At 38.9% G+C, this 23,828-nt stretch overlaps 1 protein-coding gene across 4 annotated transcripts in view; it reads left to right on the forward strand.

Moving 5' to 3' along the window:
• KLHL2 (kelch like family member 2) overlaps window positions 1-23,828 on the forward strand; it is a 59,490-nt gene that overhangs the window by 11,265 nt on the left and 24,397 nt on the right. For all 4 annotated transcript variants that reach the window (XR_006162990.1, XM_033061099.2, XM_033061100.1 and 1 more), the window contains one exon: window positions 2,250-2,371. Coding sequence is in view for 3 of the 4 variants with exons in the window: in XM_033061099.2 (XP_032916990.1) it covers window positions 2,250-2,371 (122 nt within the window). In the remaining variant the exon portion in view is untranslated. The remainder of the gene's footprint in view (window positions 1-2,249; window positions 2,372-23,828) is intronic.

Genomic DNA, 23,828 nt, shown 5'->3' on the forward strand with positions numbered 1-23,828 from the left:
TTTGGGTTATTTTTGTTGGGTGTTTTTTTGTTTTTTGGGTGTGGGGTGTTTTTTTGGTTTATTTTTTTTTAATTTTATTCTTAAGTTTTTTTATTTTCATATTCAGGGCTTCATTTTTAAACAGAGAAGGTGCCTATCCATGACTCTAAAAGCCTTGACACAAAATCTGAAAACAAATCTAATGTGCTTGCAGAATATCAAAATCTGCTCTCCCACACACACAATTTTCCCAGAGGACCACCTCCACAGCAGCTTGCATAATAAATAAGTTGCAGCTTACATGCTCTGAAGATCAATAGGTTTAATCTGTGTCAAACTAGAAGTAGAAACTTGGAATATAGGGTCCTGCAGGGAACATGCTGCACTCATCCTTCAAAGGTGTAGGGGAATGTTTCAGAAGTGCAGGTGAAAGGATTTTGCTGGATTTTATGTGGGTAGATGATCTTTTGAACCACCTGCCACTTAAAGGTTTGATTTGCAATGCCATTCTTTACCTTTCAGCTTTAAAAAATGTATGGTACCATGAATAATGCTAACAGGTTTCTCAATGATCCCTTTGCTGAAAGCACTGGGTAAAATGCATTGTTTGACACTAACCCTAGAGACCAGAGGGTAACAAGCAATGAAAATGTGTATGACTTCATGAGAAAGTATCAGCAATGGCTATCATGTTCTTTTTCACTTCTCCATCCTGTCTGCTTTTCTTGTTGTATGCATTAAATTTATTATATCATCAATACCCTTATCTCTAGATGCCTATGCTTAAGGGAAAGGAATTTTATCCAACATAGAAGAATAAGAAAATAATGTATTCAGAGATTGGGATATACAGTAATTTCACGATTACAAGCCGCACCGATTATAAGCTGCACTTCTGAGGTGTCAGCAACATTTCGTTTTTCCTCCATAAATAAGCCGCACCGGATTGTAAGCCGCACTTTTGTTCGCAACAAGGATCTGTGTGCAACTTTCACAAAGTTGCCAATTAGTAACAGAATCGCGTGCTCACGGGGTTTACTGGCTTGGCCCTGCTCGGGGCGGCCGCCAGGGAGCGGCCCCAGCCCCAGCCCCGCTTGCCGCTGCCGCCGGGAAGCAAGGGAGCGGCGTGCCCGGCCAGTGCCACCAGGAGGAGGGAGAGGGGATCCCTGGCCAGTGCCACCGGGAAGAGGGAGAACGGCGTGCCCAGCCGCTGCCACTGCCACGCCCCCCGGGGCCAGGCAATGCTGCTGCTGTGCCACCACTGCCCTGGGGCTGGGCGGGCTCCACCTCGACTCAGGGCTGCTGCTTGCTCGGGCTTCCAGGTTGGGAAATTTCCAAAATTTGTTAATATATAAGCTGCTCCTGAATGTAAGCCACACTTCCGGTTTGGGAGCAAAATTTTAGTCAAAATGATGTGGCATATAATCGTGAAATTACTGTACTCTTCCAAAGTAAAATTTTAAATACCTTCCAACCAACTTTTGTAGTTCATGTTTTGTTCCTCAGTGAAAGTGAGTGCAAGACTGACTTTAAAGGTCTGAGATGACCTGGTCTGGAAGTCTTGAAGAATGTTTTAGTCATTACTTCAAAATATGTATTTGGATAATTATTTCACCCATAAAGAAAATACTGCACTTTGAGAAACATCATGTTTTGGAAGGTGGGAATTATTTTGCAGGCCTTTCTATGAAGATCGGTTGTGGCATATGGCCAACATGTCAACCTCCACAAAATGAGATCCAACAAGTTTTCCTTTGCTTACCATTTTGTCTTAGCTTCAATTTGAGCTGTTAAATTGGATCTGTAAAAGAGGTGAAATCGCTAAGGGAATAATAACTAGGCAAGCAAAGAAATATGTATGTTCTTCTGTGGGGATATAACTTTTCTTACTTAAATAAATTTATTTCAGATTGTGTTTGGTATGCTCCTTCAATTAAGAAGTTAGTAAAGCTGGAATATTTTAATATCTTGTTTTCCCAGCAAAATATTTTTGTATGCATTTGAAGTGTCTTATTTAAGTCTGATAACAATATTTTCCTGATACTGTACACTGGAAAAATTAGGTCACCTGTACTAAGAGTATTAACCCATGTAGCATTTGCATGATGGTAACAACAAAATCTTCCTTCCTGATTGGAGGAAGGAAGGAAAGAAAGAAATTAAATTATTAGTATCGAAGTTTTTCTACTATCACAACTGTTCATACACAAAATTGCTGCTGCTATTAAACTTCTACATCTGTGCTATAGACTAATAAACTGTGTTTGTAGGTGAGATGAGTGAAAGCCGAGCAAAAAAGGTACGAATAAAGGAAGTTGATGGCTGGACTCTAAGGATGCTTATTGATTATATTTACACTGCTGAAATTCAAGTTACAGAAGAAAATGTGCAGGTAAGAGTGAAAATATTTTCTGCAACAAATGAGATGCAATGTACAGAGTCATTTTTTTTGTCATTGTAGTTCAACTCTGACATGGGAAATCTCATCTGTAAACTGGAATTTTTTCAGACCTTGTGCTTACAAAGCAAGTAGTCATGCTGTTCAAATTCTGGGTCAAATTCAAAAACAATTAAAGTAAATGAATAGTTAGTTGATTTAATGGGCTTTGCAACCAAACTTTATGTAATGCAATAAAATAGATGGTCTACTCTGCCTAAAATTCATGCTTTCAGTCACCTCTACCACCCCTCCTCTAATATTTAAGTGAAATTTACATAAGCAACTTAGATTTATTTCTAAATGAGAAATGTCTAATTAAGCTGTCCTGTTTATTTTTTCCCTGTTAGCCTGCACTATAAAGTACTTTTTCCTGCTCAATCTCTGTAATTTGCCAGTGACCAACTGTGCAGAAATTTTTAGCTACTGTTTTTTTGGGTTTTTTTAAAATTATGTCAACCCATATCTGTTATGAAGGTTTTGTCCATCCCACACAGAGCTAATAAGTTTTTCTAATTGCCTATACATTAAGATGAAGCTTCAATTAGAATAAAACAAACCCAAGCTTAGAAAACATAGCCTCCTGCATTTAATATTTTCTAAATGTAGATGGACTTAAGATGGACAGAGTAAATTTTCCTATCAGTGTCTTTTGAGATTTGTTCTAGAGGTTTGATAAATTTAAAAACTAGTTGCATAAGGGGTGATACATTTAATTTTCATTATTTTCTTCATACTCCTATGCTCTTCTTTCTAGTCTTGCCTAATGCCAAATAACTGGTTATTAGCAGTTATTTTGCTGTTTTAGCAGGGTGCAAAACCATGTTGCTGTATTTGGCATTGAAAACTTCTGTTGCAACTATGTATTCTGAAATTAATTGCTTTTACTGGACATTAGACTGAAATTTATAGCATTTTATTGGCTGCTGAATCCAATGGGGATGCTACTTGTTTTAGCCATGCTTGACTGAGTACTTCCTGAAATGAGAAATGCTTGAAACAAATTATCCTGCTACTAAGACTTCATGTCCTAGGTCCTTTCATAAGTCATTCTGCAAGACTAATTTCTTGTCTTTCTTAATGACTTGATACTTAAGAATCTTCCTTTTTAAGGAATTGTTCTGGTCTGATGATGAATGTGGATAGTAAAAAAATGACTGAAATTCTGTTGTATTTTACCAATCTGGTGGTTGCCCAAATGTCTATATTGCTGTGGAAGACCTTGAGCAAATCCAGAGATGTAAGAGATTCCCTAACAGACCTCTTGCTGCTTGATCATTCTGACTTTTCATCCTTAATGCAGAATATTCTGTCTTGCTGACAGAGTTTATGGCCCTAATCTTGTACATTCTATCCATAACATTGGAGTGGACTTAACAGGTAGTCTTACTGTGTTTTGGCAGTAGGTGCTGCCTAGGAGGAGGCATTATCACACATCTTGGCAATTTTTACTCTTCCGTATTAATGGGGAGGAAAAGCTTAAATGTCTTCCTCATACAGTAGTTGTTGAAAGCCAGAAATCCACGGCTTTAACACTCATGAGTCTAATAGGGCTTTTATTTTCTTGGCTCTGGGATATCTGTCTGAAGATAGATATCTGATGATGCTGGGGATGTTAGTATAAATAATGTAGCTTGGATTACAAGTTTGTGGTTACATGAGTACTGAGAAGAGAGTCAGGCTTCTAAGTTGAGTTTTAATTTTTTTTCCAATATAGTTGCACTTTAATGTTGGTGGTGACTATACTCGTAATATGATTGTATTGAATGTAAATGTATTCTTTGTCACTTTCATCCTTTTTGCATTATTATTACTAGATATGTAGAGTTTATTTGCATTACAACAGAAATAAATGCTATGGATAAAAATAAATACACTGATGCAAATTCTTTTCCTTAAGATGGAAAATTATTTCTGAGACTTTCTGGAAACCTAGAAACCTAGTGCAGATTTTCAGGCCTTAGTTAAAAATGTGGTCTCTCCATAAACATGTTGCGTGCTATTGAGATTGATTCTAGCTCTTGATTTCTTGTCTATATGACCTAGAAGATATTGATAAATTCCTAACCACTACCAAAATTTCACATGTAGGAATACAGAAGCCTGAAAACCTAAGATTATATTTTGTATTTGGATTAATGTGTTGAACTGAAGTGTCAGCTTTTAGGTAGCTGCTTATGATTCTTATTCTGATACCCTTTATGGGATTTAAAGTGTATCATTCCATCTCTTCAGGTTATACATAGTAAGAGTAGGTATTGAATTAATTTCTAATACGTGATATAATGTTTGAAGAGGATGTGCAAGCTTCATGTTTAAGTAATGTAGAATTGCTAAGTAGTTCTTGGTATTAAAATAGCTGCATTGTATATTTATGAAAACTAATTATAAAGGAATGCATAATCGTAGCCCAGCTCATTGGTCTTTCTCAAGGGGCAGGTTAATTCTGAGCTTCTTTCCTTAGAATCTTACTTGATCTAGATGTGGACAGGAGAGTGCTTCATGACTCTTGCTTTGCAGCTTCTCAGTGAGAGCTGTCCATTTTTTTCTCCCCACTGTCCTGTTCTCACTTAGGTATGTTTTTGGGCAGGTGTGAAGGTAGAAAAATCAGATGTAAGGCAGTGATGGAGGACAAACCCACATTCATTTAGCCCATAAACTATCAAGATGGGAGGCCCTCATCAGTAGATGTTATCACTACATTCATTAAATACAAAAGAACACTTGTTCTTTTCTTCAGTTCTTGGTTCAATAGGTTCCCCCCAGCCTGCAACAATAAGACAGCTGGTGTATGAATGTGTACATTACTTTAGTCTTTGTCCTTCATTTAGAACAAGTTATTTTATAATTAATCTCTAGTGGTACTCACTTTGCATAATGCCATACCAGTGTTTCTGCTGTATTTATATATCAAACCACATTTTTCTGCATTCTTAACTCTTTGCTTTTCCCTTTTTTTTTTTTAAGGAATGAAATTAGATGTCAGACTTACTGCAATGTCTCATTCTTCATATTTTAAGAAGGAAATATCCTTCTTAAGTTAATGTTTTCAGAAGGCAAATCAACTTTCTTGCATATCAAATTTTTTTGATATCCATATAGGTATTAACTATATGCAGTGCACAATGTGGGAGAGTTGGTTACTATAAGAAGCTCATGCGTGAGTAACTCTCCCACACTATGCGTATGCATTGCAGCCCCTTTTTAGTCAGCTGTACACCTCGGGCCTCTCCTGAGCACAAATATATTGAGGCAGAAATTCCTGCAGTTGTTGGGAGGCTGTGGATTTTTTATAGGCTTTAGAGGTCAGCCTGATACAGGCTGAAAGGAATGTGATTTGAATAAACACAAGTTAGGTGATTGGGTTCCTTTCTGGTTCCTTGCTACAGGTCTCTGTTCCTACAGGTATCTGTAGTGCTGATAACTATTTGCTGGACTGTTTTATAAAGCAGAGCACTGAATTCAAACATCTGATAGCATAACACTCTGTATCTTCACTTCCATCCCACATGGGTTTCTGGGGGATTTTTGAGTTATTCTTAATTTGGATCACAGCCCTGTCAGTTGTTTTCACCCAATACTTGGGGTTAGTGTGTTGAAGTGTAGAAGCATACACCAGTGTTGGGAGTAGATGTTTCCCTGCAGCCTGGAGCAAACATTACACGTAGCTTCACTTTGCTGCTACTGCTGTCTTGCTTTTGAACAAGATGAGTGCATGAGAGATAGTAGAAGAGAAAATTGTGAAAAATTTTATTTTTACAAATGTATGACTCTGTCCTAGCATATTTTTACCTTTAAAGAATTTTGTTAGGACAAACATGAAGTCCAGAATCCTGAATAGGGTCATTTTTAAGAAGTATAATTTTTCTGCTCATTTTTGAAATTATTCAAGAACAATGTTTGCATAGTAACAAGCATGTTATGAAAAGTAATATGTGTGCATTTTTTCTTTGTAACTCTTACAGTTCATACAAATTGCCATAAAAACTACAACAGAGACGCTTCTATTTGTATGGTGTCATGGGGTGTGGGCATAAGAGTTGACAGCACATTTGATTTAAGGTGCTGTCAAAACAAGGTCCAAAAAAGCAGCTGATTTCCCTGAGAAATCCCCAAAAAGGAAGTTCTTAATGTTTCCCAGCTACTTATTAATTAGACATTCTACAGTGCCTTGTGTGATAGTACAGGCTTTGACTATTCATGTCAAACCTCATCACCTCTAGCTGATCAGTGTTGCAGGGTTGTTGGAACCTGAAAAATTCTCAAGGTTGAAAATGAGCCTGTATTTCGCACCAAAACCCAGGGAAGTCCCACAACTCAAGAAAACAGATGTGTGCTTTTTAAGATGGTCAGCTTCTGAATTATATTTGTGGCATGACCCACAAGCCTTGGGTCATGCTGTGAGTTGGACTGAGGGTGTGTTAAAGGAGCACGAAGAAGAAGCAATGTGATGGTACAGGGAATAGCGTAATAGATAATTGCTACTGAGCTCTCTAAAGTGAAACAGTGACTGAATGTATCTAGATTTGGCAGAACATATTTAATCTAACAATGGAAACTGGATTATAATCCTTAGGTGCTTTATTCCATTTGCTTTAATAGTTTTTCTAGTTCCAAAGGTTGATAGTATCTGACTTAAATGTTCCTGGTCTGTATTGGATTAATTAATGGTACTTCCTTCTGTCATCTTGTAAAGGAACCTGTTGTTTTGCTGCAATAATCTTATGTATTGAATGACTATTCTTATTCATAAACTTTATTTTTTTTCTTTAGGCTAAACATCATAGACTGTTCTTTGGAGACAACAGTTTCTAAATCTTTTACCATTCTTCTTGCTCTTCTAGACTCTTTCCATTTTACCTATATCTACATATCTAACATGCAATGACCAAACTGGTCCATTAAGGCCTTGTAACTGCAGACAAGAGTGAAACTATTATCTTGTGAATAAAAAGTAGTGTTTGATTCTTTATGTCAACGATTTTCTGGTAACAAGGTATTGATTCTAATAGTCACTATATATTTGTGCTGGTAGAGAGAGTAAGAATGAGAACATGAAAGTAGTCATCATAGAGCCAGAGAAAGCAATTGTGGCACCTCTTCATTTTGGTAAAAACCATTTTGAGGGATTTGTTGTTTTAAACATTTATGCTTATTAGCATAATACTTCTAATGAACCAAAACTGCAACGAGTGGAAGTCATTATCTGATTTAATAGTAGTAGAGTGTCTTTCAGTAAGTTTAGTGGGCAAGATTTCAGGTTCACACCAGGAATTTTGTGTTAGGAAGAGATGCTAACTTGCAAGTCTGTTTTAAAATTTGTTTTAATTAGAATTTGTTTTAATTAAAAAAAAAAATTATTTTCATTTTGGATAAATGTTTAATTATATTTTAAAATTCACCAATAACAGAAAAAATAGCCTACTGGAAACCTTGTAAAATTATATCTGCTTTAGGGGTGGAAGAGCAGGAGAGAAGCAAGGTATGTACAAGTTATTTTAAAACTGAAAGAAAAACATAGAAGAGAGCATTACACAAAATAGAATGCAAAATAATGAACAGTTGAGATTTGTGTATGTTGAGGATGACAAAAACCCCCCAACAAACCAGCAGGGAGTAGATATTAATTTTAATAAAATGTGGTAGAACTATGTATGATCAGTAAGATGAAGTCCATGCAAACATAGGGTCTGCATTTACCATGTTTAATCTTCACTGGATACTAATTTAAGGGGAAAAATACAATTCTGTGCAGCATTAAACATTCCTTATTTGCTCTTGTGCTAAGCACTAGAATAAACTCAGATAAAAATATGCAGAATAAATTGTTGTACTATACTTAGAATTGATGTGTTTATCATGAACCCCATGCAGTTTTATGTGGGTAGGATATGAAATAACCTGTTTAGGGGCTACCAGTTTGTTCTGAAACTTGTATTACCAGAATGTCAGATTTGATAATGGAGTTTTTGTTTTTTTTCTTCACACCTCTGTCTCATGATGGTCTCAGATTCTCTCCTTCAGTACCCTTTCTACTAAGGGTCAGGTGCACCAGTTTGCAGGAGTTTAATTAAGAAGAGAGTTCAGGATCATGATGGAATATCCGTTTTAACAACTTACCATTGCAGCTAGTTGTGTATGCTTTTAGCTTGAAGAAAATACATGATGACTTTAATATAAGCCAGTTTATGAGACTGTTCTCTTTACTTAATATTTGCCACAATCTTTGAGCATGTGCATGATCAAATTAACAGAGTTTATATTCCAGTAATCTTCAGAGTCATACTATCTTTGTACCTGAGCTGAGAGTCAAAATACTTCTAGGAATATTGTGATTGTTATCAAATTTTATCTTTGAAAACAAGTGTTTTGTGTATATGAACAGGTGACTAAACTAAATGTCTTTATGAGTTAGCAACACTGTGATGCATGAAGAGCATAAAGCATGTGTTTTGGAACTAGTTTCCTTTTAGATAACTAACTTGGAAAGTTTCTCAAAAGTTTGTGAGGCCTGCCCATAAAGTATAGTTCGAACCCCACAGAACTTCTCTTTTCCCTTGTTGGATCAAAAAGATGTCCCTCCCTTTCAAAGAGGTATATCCAAAGGGGTATATTTTCTTTATGAATGTAGGAAGATTTCCATGTTAATTGGGGTAGATTTTTAATTTTTAGAATACAAGGCTGACTTTACAAAGATTCTTTACAAATGTCTGATTGGGCGTTACAAGAGGAGGGAGTTGAATTCAGTACTTGAACAGAGACATGCATTCTGTGTCCTGGAAGTATGCCTGCTGCTGTGTAAGTGGGTGGAAGAGATAAAAGAAATATTTATTCAACTGAACTGAATCCTGTGAAGCTTTCACTGAATCTTATAATGCAGTAGGTTCTGTTTCAAATATAAAATACATATTTTATATATGAAACTGGTTTGAGAGAAGGTAGTGCTGAAATTGCTTCTCTGGGAATTGGCTGGTCTCCTCCAGAGAACCTAAGAAAGAGATGTGTGGAAAAAAATGCCATGCCTAGAAACCTAGAAGGGGAAGGAAGGGAGTAAGTCTGATCTTGATGCATTGGCAGATGTGCCTCTAGCCATCTCTTCTTTAAAAAACTTTTGGCGATCAGGGAAACTGAAACAGCTTAAATAGATGTATATCTTGAGAAGAGTGGGTGTTGGTAGACTGTATCTAGGCAATTACATCCCTACTGGTCATTATTAACACCTGGCATGTCACCAAGAAACCAACAGACACTTAATATAGGTCCGGTATGTCCTCAGTTGTGCACTCTACTGTAAATGCAGGGCTCCTAAAGAAGAGTTTATTCTAAATTAGCAGCAATCGCTGAATTGTTTTCAAACAGATGATGATGTTCTAGATAGTGCAGTTTGGTGATGACAACATGGGTCATGGTAGCAGTTCTAACTAGAAGCAGTCACAGCATTCTAACAGATACAAGTAACTTTATAAAACAGTTACTGCTGTACCACAGGCTAATCAGGTTGGCATCTCTGAAGTTTGCTGACTAGTTGTTAAAGGTCTTTTATTTACTTGCCTTTTCCTTTATTTACTAACCACAGTTTCCTGATGGAAGCATTTAAAATTTATCACTATATTATTTTTTAATTGAATAGAATTTTGAGGTATGTTTTAAGCTAGTGGGTTGTCATTATGGCTGTCCCCTCATCCCCACTGGTTCTTTGTACAGATTTCCTCTTGCATCTCCACAGTGCCTAGACAGTCACTCCATCTTGGTTTAGCTTCCAAAGTCTTTCCTGCAGTTCATGGCTGCTTACAAGTTAGGTGCTAGAGACGGAGTATTGGATCATGCGAGTATTCCTCTGAGCTGATTTATTGCTAAACTCTGCATACATCTAAAGAAGAATACAGTTAGGTCAGATAATACCAGTCCTGTTGAAGATAACCGGATTGTGGTTCGGTTTTTTTTTTTTTCCTTCTAGAAATAATTTTTTTTAAGTAAATGAGTGTTAGTTGTTTCTTTTACTGTTCCTAAAAGAGTGAAACAATATTGCACTGATTTCCCTGTCAATAGCTGCCGCAGATTTTTTTCAAAAAATTAAAATAGCATTTGCTGTAACATAAACTTTGATGATAGCATCTTTAGAGGTGAAATCTGTGAATTTCTGTTTTCTGTGACTTAAATTTAACTTGCCAGAAACTCTCAGCAAAGTATCCCAGTGCAGCACATGTTCTTTTAGACAGACTGGTAGGCCAAATCTTTATTGAAATTGTACAGTGTTTTAAGCTGTTCATATAGTCTTGTTGGATTTTTTGTTTGTTTGTTTGTTGGTTTTTGTTTGTTTGGTTTGGTTTGCTTGTTTTTGTTTTTAATGAGCTGATACTGAATTCTGATTCCCAGATAATCTCCTATAAAATTTTGGACAGATTTGGCTTCTTGCCTTCAATATATCATGAGTAAGGTGCTAATTATTGAGCCCTGAGGTGACAGGTTACAATCCCTTATCTTCCATATCCTGGCTTTTTCTAGACTCAGATTAAGCTTGAAACCACTGTATTTCCACCTTCATATTTAATTTTGCTGTCACTTTTTGCTTTACCTTCATGAAGACCTAAAACGTTCTGTCCATAAACTCACTCTTTTTCCTTAATAGGTTTCAGACAACTGCACAAGTTCTTGAAAGCATTTTCTTTTTCAAAAATTGTTTTTTGTAATTGAGCTATTAGAGTGTCAAAATTATTGGCGGTTGGTGATCTTATTTCCCTGACACAAATATTATTAAAGCTTTAGGAGGAGATGGAGTTCTTTGTTGGATCATCTTATAGAACCTTAAAAATAAACAAGCCTTTGGCCTTTCTGCTTATCTCCATTGTGGCTGTGGTGGCATAGATACTAAATTATGAAAGCTTTGACAAATTCTGAAGCTGTATTCAGAGTAATTCAGGTTAGAATGCTTTATAAAACTGGTGCATCCTAATGAGTTAATGATTAAAACAGGATTAACTGATGTTTTTAAATTCTGATGTATGTTAAGACTACATGGTAATCCAAATTTTTGCTCTTATTCTTTTATGACAGCACAGTTCTAATAATATTAGGGGCTTGCTGACGCTGCAGAGAGGTACTTAAATCCAAGCTGACACGAGTTTCATTACAAACCTTATTCATAGAAACACGTTTAGGTCTTACTGGACAAGAACTTAATGTTGGACTAAACAGCCTTAGTGTGTGCTCTTTGGCTGAATGCAGAAAAACTACCACTGTATTTTGTTACTGTATGTATTTTATACTTAAGGCTTCAAGCAACCATCTGCTTACCTCCTTCTGACCTATTTTTGTATTTATGACAACGACGTTGAGGATTTTAATAATATGAGGGCACAACTAATATGTGGCATAGCTGGAGGAGAGACAGTGGTACACTCTTTGAATTAATATGCATTGTGAGACATGTCAGGCAACAGTAAATGATCTCATTTTTTCCAATTAAATAATCCTAGTAGGCATTCTTCATTTGCTTATATATGCCTGCCTGTCAGGAGAATGAGTGTAGGAGGAAAGGGAAAAGAGGAGCGCGATCTTTTTACAGATGAATTTTATTACAAATATAAGCTTCATTAATTTGCACTTTAAATGAGTAAGCTTCACCTAAGACCTCCTGACCAAAATACTAAGCAAACAGCTTTGCTGGAAAATTTAATTTTGTGCTCTGACAATTTTAAATGCATTTAAAATGTATTTTTTCTCTATTTTTTTCATAGCGCATCTTTTGTGATTTTAGCTATAATGTATGTGCAAAGTAGAACTGCCTGTTTTTTGGGACCACATTATTATTATGTGCACTGCAGAATAGCTATGGTTGCTATATTGTCACTCTTCTATGTTTGTTTTTAACTGAGTAACTGGCCTTTTGATGTGGCTGAATATGTATTCCAGAGCCTCACACTTATTTGATAGATGTTTGATGCTCTCTTAAAGGATTTCTGTTTCTGATCTGGCTTCCTTGGTGTGACAGGAGGAAATCACACTGTGTGTTCAGTGTGAAGAAAGCATTAAGGGTTGCTGAAACTGGTAGCGTGATAACAACTAGGTGGCTGCAGCTCCGTATCTCCAAGCTCCAGCCTGGTGGTGAGCTGAGCATGTCTTTGCAGTAGGTACATGCACAATCACGTGTACACTGTACATTGCCAGCCCCACAGGTCAATGCAGGCACAAACACTCACCTGATGTCTTGATTCTCTTTTGATCTGGGCTGTCTTCCTAAGGAGTCTCTTGGACATGTCTATTCAAACTTAATAAATACAATTCATACTTCTTCATTTAGAGATACATTCTTTCCCATGTCCTCGCCTGAATTATAGAGCACAATGAAGTTCATGAGGTAAGTAGCAAAAGGAGTTTGCAGAGAAAGCAATTGCTGTACAGCTGTAGGTGTGGTTTAGGCAGAGGCAAAAATGGTGGCAGGACCACCAGAACCACCAGGAGAAGCAGATGTTGCACAGATATGGCAAATAATCTCTCCTGAGGTATTCACATTTTCATGTTCCTGCTTTTTTTTCTTTTTTTGCTTTCCCTTCTGCAGATACCTTACCGCTATTTCTCTCTGCCCTACAAATGATGTTTTTTAATTTTTTTTTTTTTGGCTGGCTGAGTGGAGATCCAAGAATTTTGTTCAAAAAGGAAATTGAGTAGGCTGTGGGGTATGAGTCTTTTAAGAATAAAAAGATGAACCTGAATGGACATTTGAGCTGTTGTACACTGCCTTGTATGTGCATAAGAGAAATATGTAAGGGAAAAACAGAACTGAGAATGAGTACGAAAGAAAATTAATGTAAAGTGTGGATCAAAAGGTGCGAGGAGTGAATCAAAATTGTCCCAAGGCTGTAAAAGATCGTCTTGGACTATCAAGTGCCAGTGTGTGTAGGAGACAGAGAATCATACTTCTTCCAGATAGAGACTGTTGTCTTGGGGACTGAATCACCGATTTTCCCTGTCTCAAAATCTCTACCTTCAGAAGATGTTTGGGTGTTCTGGTTTTTGTGTTTTGGTTTTGATTTGTTTTTTGTTGGTTCTTTTTTTGGTTTTTTTTTTGTGGGTGGGGGAATGTGAATTGAGGTTTATGAAATCACTTGTTTCTGCTTATTTGGAAGAGACTTGTGGGCAAAGGCAGTGAAGAGGCTTGTAGCTTGGCTTTGTCAGCATGGTCTAAACAAGAGCCAAGGAATGAATCAGAAACTCTTGGAGGAGGTGATGGGGTGAGAGAGAAGTGGGGTTGAGGCAGGAGTGTGTTACAAAAGAGATACTGATCTGTAATCCTGCCCTTCAGAAGCATGTGATTCTGATTACTGTGGGAGGTGAATGGGGAAGTCACTGAGGGATTTAAACAAGTATGTTTAATTTAAATGATAAAAAGAATAAAACACTTTTAGTCAGCACTGCAGCTCTAAATATAACATCTATTTGTTTCCTGCATATTGTTTCTTTAACGAGTGATTTAGAAGAACATGTGGGCTGTTGGAGCCATGCACGAGAAAGGTACCAAAAACTAATTAAGGTAGAAAGTCCCAGTTACGCCAACAGACTGTGCAAGGTGCATCCTCTTACAGATCAAGGATAGGCTTAGAGAGAAGGTCAAAAGATGAAGTGCAAAAGCAAATGGATGAAAATATCTGATCACTAGAGCAAATAGGATTTTATTGACATATTTTTGTAAAAATAATCCTTGCATACCCACAGAAAATGAACCTTTAAAGTGAGTGGCTGAGACTATGTAAAAATTTTATGTTCTCTACCTGGCTGTCCTTGGAATTTCAGCTCGCGTTTTAGTAAATCACCACAATGTCATTAGTGATCCTGGGCATTATAGAGACTATCAAGGATTTGGTTTTTGATAGTGGCAGGTGAGATAAAGAAAGTTCAAACTTCCCGTATATTTTAGAATTCTATTTATGAGTTTTGCGTAGCTGCTAAAATCCTCCTGTAATTTTTCAAGTGGTCCAGAAATAACCATATCAAAAGCTTTTGAAAGTCAGGTTAGTTATAGTCCCTCCTAAATTGTCACATGATAAGTAATAAATAGATCAAAAATTGCTAGGGAGGAGAGGAACAAATAAGAATAAATAGCTGCATTTTGCTGTATCAAAGTGATTGTAATGTGTCACAGGCTTCCAAAGGACCTATTTCCTTTAGTTTTGAAAAATAGGTAGCAAAAGATGTAGGTGATGAACTGGTTTAAGTAGTTTTTTCAAGATCAGACAAAAATGGAAAATCTCTCTGCTTTCTAGCTAAGCTAGATGTCAGGCTATCATGATCACAGACCAGAATTAATGTTGGAAAGTGTAAAGTAATGCATGAAAAGAAAAAAATTGAATTACTCCTACGTATTGCTATGTTTTACATTAACAGCTTTTCCTAGTATAGAATAACATACTGTAGTTACCTTAGGAAAGATTCTGCTATTGTAAAATACTGTCTTTAAAATGAAGCATAAAAATGACACAGCAGTATCTGTATGTCATTGTATAAATCTGCATTATCAGCTGGAACACTGTTGGATGGTCTAAAATATGACAGGAATAACATGCTTTGGGGAAAGGCTTAAAGCCGTTAAAGGCATGGAAAAACTGTCATTTGAGAGAGGAAGGGAATTCAGGCCTTTTCTAGGTTGACTGTGAGCTAAAATAGGACTCTTACTTTTCCTCCAATGTCTATTTGTTTCAAAAATTCTACATCCATTTGTAAAAGGTTAAAGGGTGAGTTACTAATTTATGCTGAAACATAACAAGCTTTTCTTTAGAATACTTGAAGAGAAGTGCACAAAACCATATATGTATATCCATGTACATATTATTATGTACATGTTACATGTTGCTGTGTTTAAGGTGAGTGCCTAAATGAATAGAGCACATTGCTACAAAGTGCATGAGTGCAGCTGCCTAGGATGCCCTAAGGTGAGCAGTGCTGCTTTCTAGCTATGCTGATTGGTTTGGAAATTATTACCTATGGACCTTAGAAATGATACCTCTGTTACCATTAGATAGACAGTGTTTCAAAGCATTAGCAAAGCAAAGATTAGAAAAAGCAGGTATTTTCACCTCTTAAGGTTTACATCCCTAGTTAGGTGAGGTCCAGATTTGGGCTAAATTCACCTGTTCTAATCTTCTCCATCCTAGATTTCCTTTTCCCCTTTTCCTCAGAAGAAGGGAAGACGGGAAGGGATGGTGCTGGTGGAACCAGAGCAGTGCTATGAAGCTTCATTTCAGTAAATACTGGATTTAACCATATACTGGGGAAGGATGGAAGAGCTAGGAAAAAAAACTTCTAACAAAGGCAAATTTTTTGCTATTTCCTTCTGTAGAAGGAAACTGAGATTTCTCTTGTTCTCATGCAGTTGACTAGGGAGACGTGTTGGATTTTCTTTTTAGAAGGCCTGGATTTTGCCTATTATTTGAACATTTTTCTGGAAAATGGTAAAGTTCTAGATTAGCCTGGAAAATATTTTAACTCTTGTTTTTAACTCTTTGTTTTATGGGTCAGCTGGGATTGGGATTTCATTGTGAGGTATTACAGCAGCAAGCTCTAAGTATGGTGTGGCCTGAAAGAGTTTACAGACTTGAATAGACTATTTGTCCAGAGAACTTGTGGCTACCCTGTCCCTGAAAGTGTTTAAGGCCGGGTTGTACGGGACTCTGAGCAACTGGGTCTAAGAGAAGGGGTTGATCTTAAAGGTCCCTTTCAACCCAGGCCATACTATGATTCTTAGAAAAACAGAAAAACAAAGTGTTCATCTTGCATTGCTAGGATGTGGTTGCCCTTTAACTAAACATTAATAATGAAGGTGTGTAAACTGCCTTCTCAGACCCAAAGTTTGTACAACTTTTCTGAGCCTTTAAAATCATCACACTGCTGGGCAGTGCTAGATATGCCTCTGTGTCAATCTGGATGAAAGCAACTACTTTTGTCTCAGCTATGACCTTTACTGTAGACATCCATGTCTTTCTTTCTTTGTATGACCATAAAGCCACCTCTGGCAAGACCTGAAAAGTAGCCCTTGCCAACTTAAAGTGCAGAGGTTGTTTGTTCAAATGAATGCATATGTCTGTGTCCCTGTAAAATTCAAGGTGCTTATTATGAGTAAATTAAGTCACTTAAAGAGACTCCACTGTTGACCTCTCTTACTTGCAGGTAGGTTCAGGATATGCTGTGACACATAGGGTGAATTTTTGGAAGCTGCATAAAGGCTACCTTGGAAAAACTTCTGTTTTCTTGATAGTGGTTGTGCTTTAAATCACCACATGTATATACTAAACCTGCATCTGCAAGGAAAAGTCAAATGGGAAGCTGTGGATGTTATTTAATTTGGGAATTTTGGCTCCACATACCTGAAGTTTTAAAGCACAACATCTCGATTAAAACATTTATGAAATTTGTCACTAAGCCTAATGGGTGTTTTTTGAGGAAATCCTCTGTGACAATTCTAGAATATAATTATGGTCTGTTGTAGGAAAGTGAATGATAAGTAAAAGATTATCTTAATAAACTACAAAAACATAATTATTATAAAAGCTTGAAGTAATCAAATGTGTTTTGAGTCCACTGAAGGACCATTTACTTGATATTAGATGTTAATCTTGACATAATTTTTGTATTGACAATAAGCACCATGCACAGAAATAATTTCTACTTCATGCTATTTCTGTTATCCTTAGTTCTTAGTTTTGTATTACTTTAAGACTTGGTAATATAGATGCATCTTCTGTATCTGAGAATGAAATAATAGAGCAAGCAAAGGTTCACCATCTACTATCCCATTATGCTTCTCTTTGTTTCCTGCCCAGGTTTAGGATTTTGCAAATGGCCTTTCAAGCCCTCGCTTTTAAATTGCCAGAAAATGCTCACTTATATTAGGAGAACAAACCTTGTTTTCACAAGTCAGTCTGTAATGTATGAAAAAACCCAGCAAACCAACAATTCTTTCCTTCCCCTGTCCTCGCCTCTTCAAAGGTTTTTTGTATATTTTAGGAAACAGCAGATGAACATTTTTAGTTTTGGGTCAACCCTTTACATCTTCAGTTTTAGGCAATCTTTTGAAAACATTTCTAATACAGTACACTAATTTCACGAATACAAGCCGCAGCAATTTGACAAAAATTTTGGTGGAAACCCGGAAGTGCGGCTAATAGTTGGGGGCGGCTAATATGTGAATAATTTTCTGACATTTACAACCCCAGACATGCCAGCCAGGGTGCCGAGCCAAGCACCTGCCAGTAAAAGCCGGCATTCTGCGATTGTTACAGTGTTACTGTGTTGCCCTGGCTCCCTGCAGGCAGCATAGGGGGCGGGGAGAGAGGCGGGAGAGCTCTCTTCTTCCCTCCTCTGCCGCAGCCCAGGGGAGGACGGGGGGGGCCCCGCGCCGCCATTGCCGTGGTTCGGGGAGGACGGGGTGGGGGGCGCGCGGCCATTGCCGCGACCCGGGGAGCCGACGGGAGCCCTGAGCCGCCATTGCCGCGGCCCGGGGAGGACGGGGGCGGGGGAGCACCGCCATTGCCACGGCCCGGGGAGGAGAGGGGGGGGCGCGCCGCCATTGCCGCGGCCCGGGGAGCCAACGGGGGCCCTGCGCCGCCATTGCCGTGGCCCAGGGAGGACCCTTTCGACTAAAATTTTCCCCCGAACCCGGAAGTGCACCTTATAGTCCGATGCGCCTTATATGATGTACAAAGTTGCGACATTTACCTACACGGAAATGGGAGCCGGCAGTTCCGTGGCAGCCGGGTGGAGGTGGGCCCAGGGGCCCGCGGCACCGCCCCTGTCGGGTCTGGGCGGTCCCAGGGGCCCATTGCTGCCGGGTTGAGGTGGGGCCTCGGCCAACAACCATGCTGGAGGAGCTGGGGGCGGAGCCTCGCTGCAAAAAAAAAGTGCGCCCTATAGTCCAGTGCGCCTTTTATGATCTACAAAGTTGTGAATTTTGCCGACTCCCAGGGGGTGCGCCTTATAGTCCGGTGCGCCTTATGGTCGTGAAATTACTGTATACGATTTGACTGGGTAGCACTTCTGGTGCCATAATTAAAGAACAAATTGTCCAGTTCCTGAATGTTAGAATATCAGAAGTAGCTTTGTTCAGACTTTGAGTTAGTCTCCTTTAAATTATGCTGTACCTAGGAAAATATGATAGTGCTTTTATCCAGCTGTGTAATCTTTGATATATGTAAAAACAGTTATTTTTCGTTTTCTTCCATTTTAATTTGTCACACTGGTTTCCAGACTGGGAGCTGATTAGTATTTTGTACATCATGTCAATCATTTAAAATACTGCATTTTCATGATTATTCAATCATAGTGCTGCTCTACCAATTTGTATCTAGTACAAGGGGAATGTCAAGTGTCTTGGGTTACAATACAGGGTGTGATAAAAGACCTATCACCATCTGTTGAGGGTGGGGGCAGTGATCCTTATCTCCGCAGGAGATGTTCTGCTGATGGGCCATCCACTGAAGCCAGGCGGGGCATTGTTCTTTATCTTTTCACAACTCACCCTTCCTCCAGGGAGGTATCCTCTGCTAATGGCCCATTGAGTCCCACTGTGTGACTGATAAAATTACTTCATCCCATTGGAAGTTGCTCCAGCGGGGGGGGGGGGGGGAAGGCCCAACATTTCTTACCAAGATTAGAACAGAGGTATGGGGGACACCAAGCTAGCGCCCCTTCTCCACTGGACTCCAGAGAGAAGCTGAATTTTCTCCACATCACCACTGGGCCTCCGGTAGGAAACTGCACCTTCTACAGGACCGCTGCTTCAACTTAACCACATCTGTCACTACAAAAGGGCTACAACCACCATTTAATTGAACTGTTGCCAACACCCTGCCTGACAGGGTGTCAGGTTGTGCTCTGACTTTGTCAGGGCTTGGGGTCTGTTTCTTTGTAGTATTGTATTTCTATTTTAATTTCCCTAGTAAAGAACTGTTATTCCTAATTCCCACATCTTTGCCTGAGAGCCGTTTGATTTCAAGATTATAATAATTTGGAGGGAGGTGGTTTACATTCTCCATTTCAAAGAGAGGCTCCTGCCTTTCTTAGCAGACACCTGTCCTCCAAACTAGGACATCAAGGAATAGGACTGTTTCATGATCTGATTCCTTCCTGTGATACTATGAAACTGCCACCTGCACCTAATTTTTGGTTGCAAGGGACTCATTAAGCTAAAGGAAAAATTAATACATCCATGTCTTCATTGTGCAATATCCTTGAAGATGTTAAGATATCTGGAAGGTATACTTCATAGGCTACACAACTTCATGCTCTAAACTTGCAGCTCATGCGTGTCTTTAATTCCAGTGCAACCTCTTATTTTTGTATTTTAACAATAGAACACCTTGCTTAACATGCATATGTTGTTTGTACAGAAATTCAAGCAGGGTTGAATTTTCCAAAATTGAAACTTCCACATTTTATCCCACAGATGCCTTAAAATATTTGTGTCTTATTTTAGTGTTTTTGTATGCATACTCCCAGATAGCATAATTTCAGTGCCATGCTGAATAATTTCGCTAGAATTTAGACTACGCTTCAGCTACAAATCACAGTTTTAATTATGGCACAGATGCATGTAAATGAGAATAAAAAAGTAACTTAATTTGGATTATATTTAACCACTATGCTAATTTCCTTCTTCCCCATGCTATGATAATGTAAACAGTAAATGAAGGGGCTAAGTTTGCTGAAATTGTTATTTAAAACTTAGAAATTAATGTTAAACCTTAATCTGTTTCCTCAAGATTTCTTTATTACAGTCATTAGCATAACCGCTGTTCTCTGAAATTGATTTCATTTTAATGTTGTAACTGAAAATATGCGATATCTGTGATTGGCAAGGATGTAACTTGCTCTTCTGTGTGCTTCTATGTTGTATTGTAGTGTGTTTGGATTCTCATGCATCTACTTTCCTAGATTAGTGTCTCTCCTAATGTTTCAGATCTGTTTTCTTTCCTCTCCGTACAATAAAATATGGAATTTTTCTATTTTAGACAGCTCATTATTCAATTCTCTTGGCATACACTGCTCTTATTTTTATTGACTTATTTGCTTGAAAAGTGCTTCAGTGTTCTGAGAAATGTTGGGTTTATTTATGTGATGGGATCTTGTTTTCAAAACCTGAAATATATTTCACTATTTTCCTATTGACATTTTAGTGATCCTTAATGTGGTTTAGGTGAGTATCAATTTGAATTTGAGCAAATATTCCTGGCAGAAATTTTAAGATTATTACAAGAAATTTGAAAGTAGTAGAGAAGAAAATATTGTCTTAAGCATCTTCATATGTCAGGTATCACAACATGGTCTGTCTGGGAGAGCCTCACAATACAGAAAGGAGTGCAAAGAGGACAGCTTGGATGGATATAAAATTACTGGATCAAATTGATTTAAACAAACAGGCAGAAAGCTTTAATCAATTAAATTTTACTTTTTATTGAGCTTTTTGAAAGTATGTCACAAGGCCTGAGATATTTTTAATATCTCCCAGAAATGGAGATTCTGCAGCTGATTGGGGCAACCTGTTCTGGGGCTTAACCAGCCTCATGATTTAAAAAATACAGTAATTTCACGAATACAAGCCGCACTGTTTTGACCAAAATTTTACTCCCACACCAGAAATGCGGCTAATATTCAGGTGCGGCCAATATGTGAATAATTTTCTGACATTTTCAACCCCGGGAGTGCAAACCGAGTCAGTGCAAACTGCAAAGTTGAGCACCTGCCAGTAAAACCTGGCATTTATGTGGTTGTTACAAATTGGTTACTCTGTTGCGCAGCGGGTGGAGCCGCTGCGTGCAGGCAGCACAGGGGGTGGGGAAGGCAGAGCAGCTCCCTCCTGCTGACCCCGCGGCCCGGGGGAGGCAGGGGGCTCCGTGCTGCTGGCCCCGTGGCCCATGGGGGAGGCAGGGGGCTCCGTGCTGCTGGCTCCGCGGCTCGGGGGGCTCCCGTCCCCGCGTGCCACTGCTGCAGGAGTGGGGTGGCTCCATCCCCGCCTCCCACCGCCGCTACGGGTGCCGGCAGGCTCTGTGCTCCCCCTGCCACCGAGCGGCAGGTCCGAGCTGGGCCACCCAGCCCTGTTGGCAGCCCCAAGCCCACAGGACCGAGCCGAGACAGTAAACCCCGCCCTGCCACGACTCTGTTACTATTTGGCAACTTTGTTGCACGCAGGTCCTCCCTGCGAACGACAGAGCGGCTTATACTCAGGTGCGGCTTATTTATGGACAAAGAACGAAATGTTTGCCAACACCCAGAGATGTGACTTATACTCAGTGCAGCTTGTATTTGTGAAATTACTTTACCCATAAAACCACAACACAAAACAGAGAAAGCAACCTAACTTCTTTTTTTCTGGTTAGATTTTCCTATGTTCCTACTTCTCCTTGTCCTATGGCTGGCTATGCATCTTAAAGAATGGTCTGGCTCACTCTTCTGCCCTCACATTAGGTAGCTGTGGACTGTAGTAAGGTCTCCCTTTTTTACTTTTATGGCTGAACAAACTCAGTTTTCTTAGCTTTTCCTTGCAGTATCACATGCTGCAACCCTCTGATCATCCTAGTGGCTCCCTCCACTGGACTTGTTCCCCCATTCTCCACTAGCAGGGCAGTAACTAAAACCTTGTGACCAAGAAGTGGTACCAATGAAAGGGCTGTGCCTGTCAGGTCATCTAGCAGCCCTCAGGCAGGATGAACACTCTCGCCTAGTATGGAGGCACTCCAAGGCAGCTGCTCTGACCAACTTCTTCTAGCTAGCCAATGAGGGGAGTTTAAAATTTGCCATGAATTTTACTGTTGTGAAGATACTTGTACTAGATAGTGTTATGTTCTGATTTAGTAGAGACATACTGCAATATGCTGAAATCACAACTCAAGCATGATATAGCAGCTGAAATATACATTTAGGTCAATATGTAAAAGTGATTCTCATTACTGGTCTATATATGCCCACTGTCAGGATGGTGGGCATCTCCAGTTCACAAGGAAAGAATATGTGGGCTAAAGCCCTCTCAAGCCTACTGCTCTCTTGAGAGCTCTTTCTGTTGGTTTTTTGATTTCACACATTTTGTGGGACTGAACCCTTACACATATGTACTTGTCCCCCTGCTGGCCTGGTTAGGTGGGGGATACCTTGTATGCTAGTAATAATTTTAGAAAAGGCTGTTTGCATAACCTGATGACTTACTGGTTCAGCCATATATGTAATGGAAAAGTCACCCTTATATGGACTTTCTTTATGCCACTAGATACTCATTCTTGTATTTCTTCCCCGAGTTCATCATCCTTGACCATCTCTCAAGTCTTCTTTCCTTGTAAAGGTTTGTTCATCAGTCAGGCTGTTCATCAGTCAGGGAGGCTGTATCTCTTTGGGACTGCTGTAAATGTGTTCCTGGTGAGCTGGTGGGCTTGTGAGAACCTGGAGAGTTGCCTAGCTGTACGTGCTGCTCCTCACATCCAAGCTCAACAGGTTTCAGTCACGTGAGGTGATGTGTCCAACTGCACAAAGATGTACAGTCATAATGCTGTCAGGAAAAAAATGAGGGAGAAAAGCTGCCTGCATCGTTAGTACCCTCAGCCCCTGACATACTCCAGGCAGCTACCTGAAGGGCCCCAAGAGAGGGCAGCAGCCTCATTTACAGGTTGATGATCTAGTTGAGCTGTTGTGAAGGGCTTGAACCTACTCCAGTGAAGACATGGACCCAAGTTCCAGACCTTAAGTGGATTCCTCCTGACATTGCAGGTGGATTTTAAAACAAATTCTTGCACCTGATCACTGTCCTTTTTGTCTCAGTGGGGTTGGAAAGATGTATTTGGCATGATGGGTGCACAGAGCTTTGTGAATAGGCATGTCACTGGGAAGGAGAACCAAAAGGAAATAACCAGGGAAGAGTCTTCATAGGCTCGTAAGGGTTAAATCTTTTGCTCTAGGAGATCTAGCAGTCATTCGAGATCTATCACATTTTTGACACAAAGAAAGAAAATACATAATTTCTTATTGGCCATCTGTAATAATAATTTGTTCCGTTTTCTTTGTTTTTAAAAAAAATACCCATGATGAGAATGTATTTTCACAGAACAAGAAATATGAGGGGTTTTTTCACCTCTGCATTTCTTGCAGTACAAAGCAGTATGCGCATTATAGTATTTTTGATCTTTAAAGGAAAGTCATGATACCCTCTACTGGCTGTTTTTGGAAATAAATCTGAGCTATAACTGACCAATTTAGAGTCAGCAGCAGTTAATCTGTACCTCAGTTTTAATGTAGTTTCTTTTTTTCTTTTCTTTTCTTGTGCATTTGAGAGGAGTGTGGGTTGTTTTGGTATTTTTTCCCCTTTAGTTCTGTCCCTGGATTCAGCAGAGTAAATCTGACTGTGATGGAATTGTATTTTTGAATGCAGGTTGTTATGGCT

This window comes from Catharus ustulatus, chromosome 5 (assembly GCF_009819885.2).
Source record: "Catharus ustulatus isolate bCatUst1 chromosome 5, bCatUst1.pri.v2, whole genome shotgun sequence".
Classification (NCBI taxonomy): domain Eukaryota; kingdom Metazoa; phylum Chordata; class Aves; order Passeriformes; family Turdidae; genus Catharus; species Catharus ustulatus.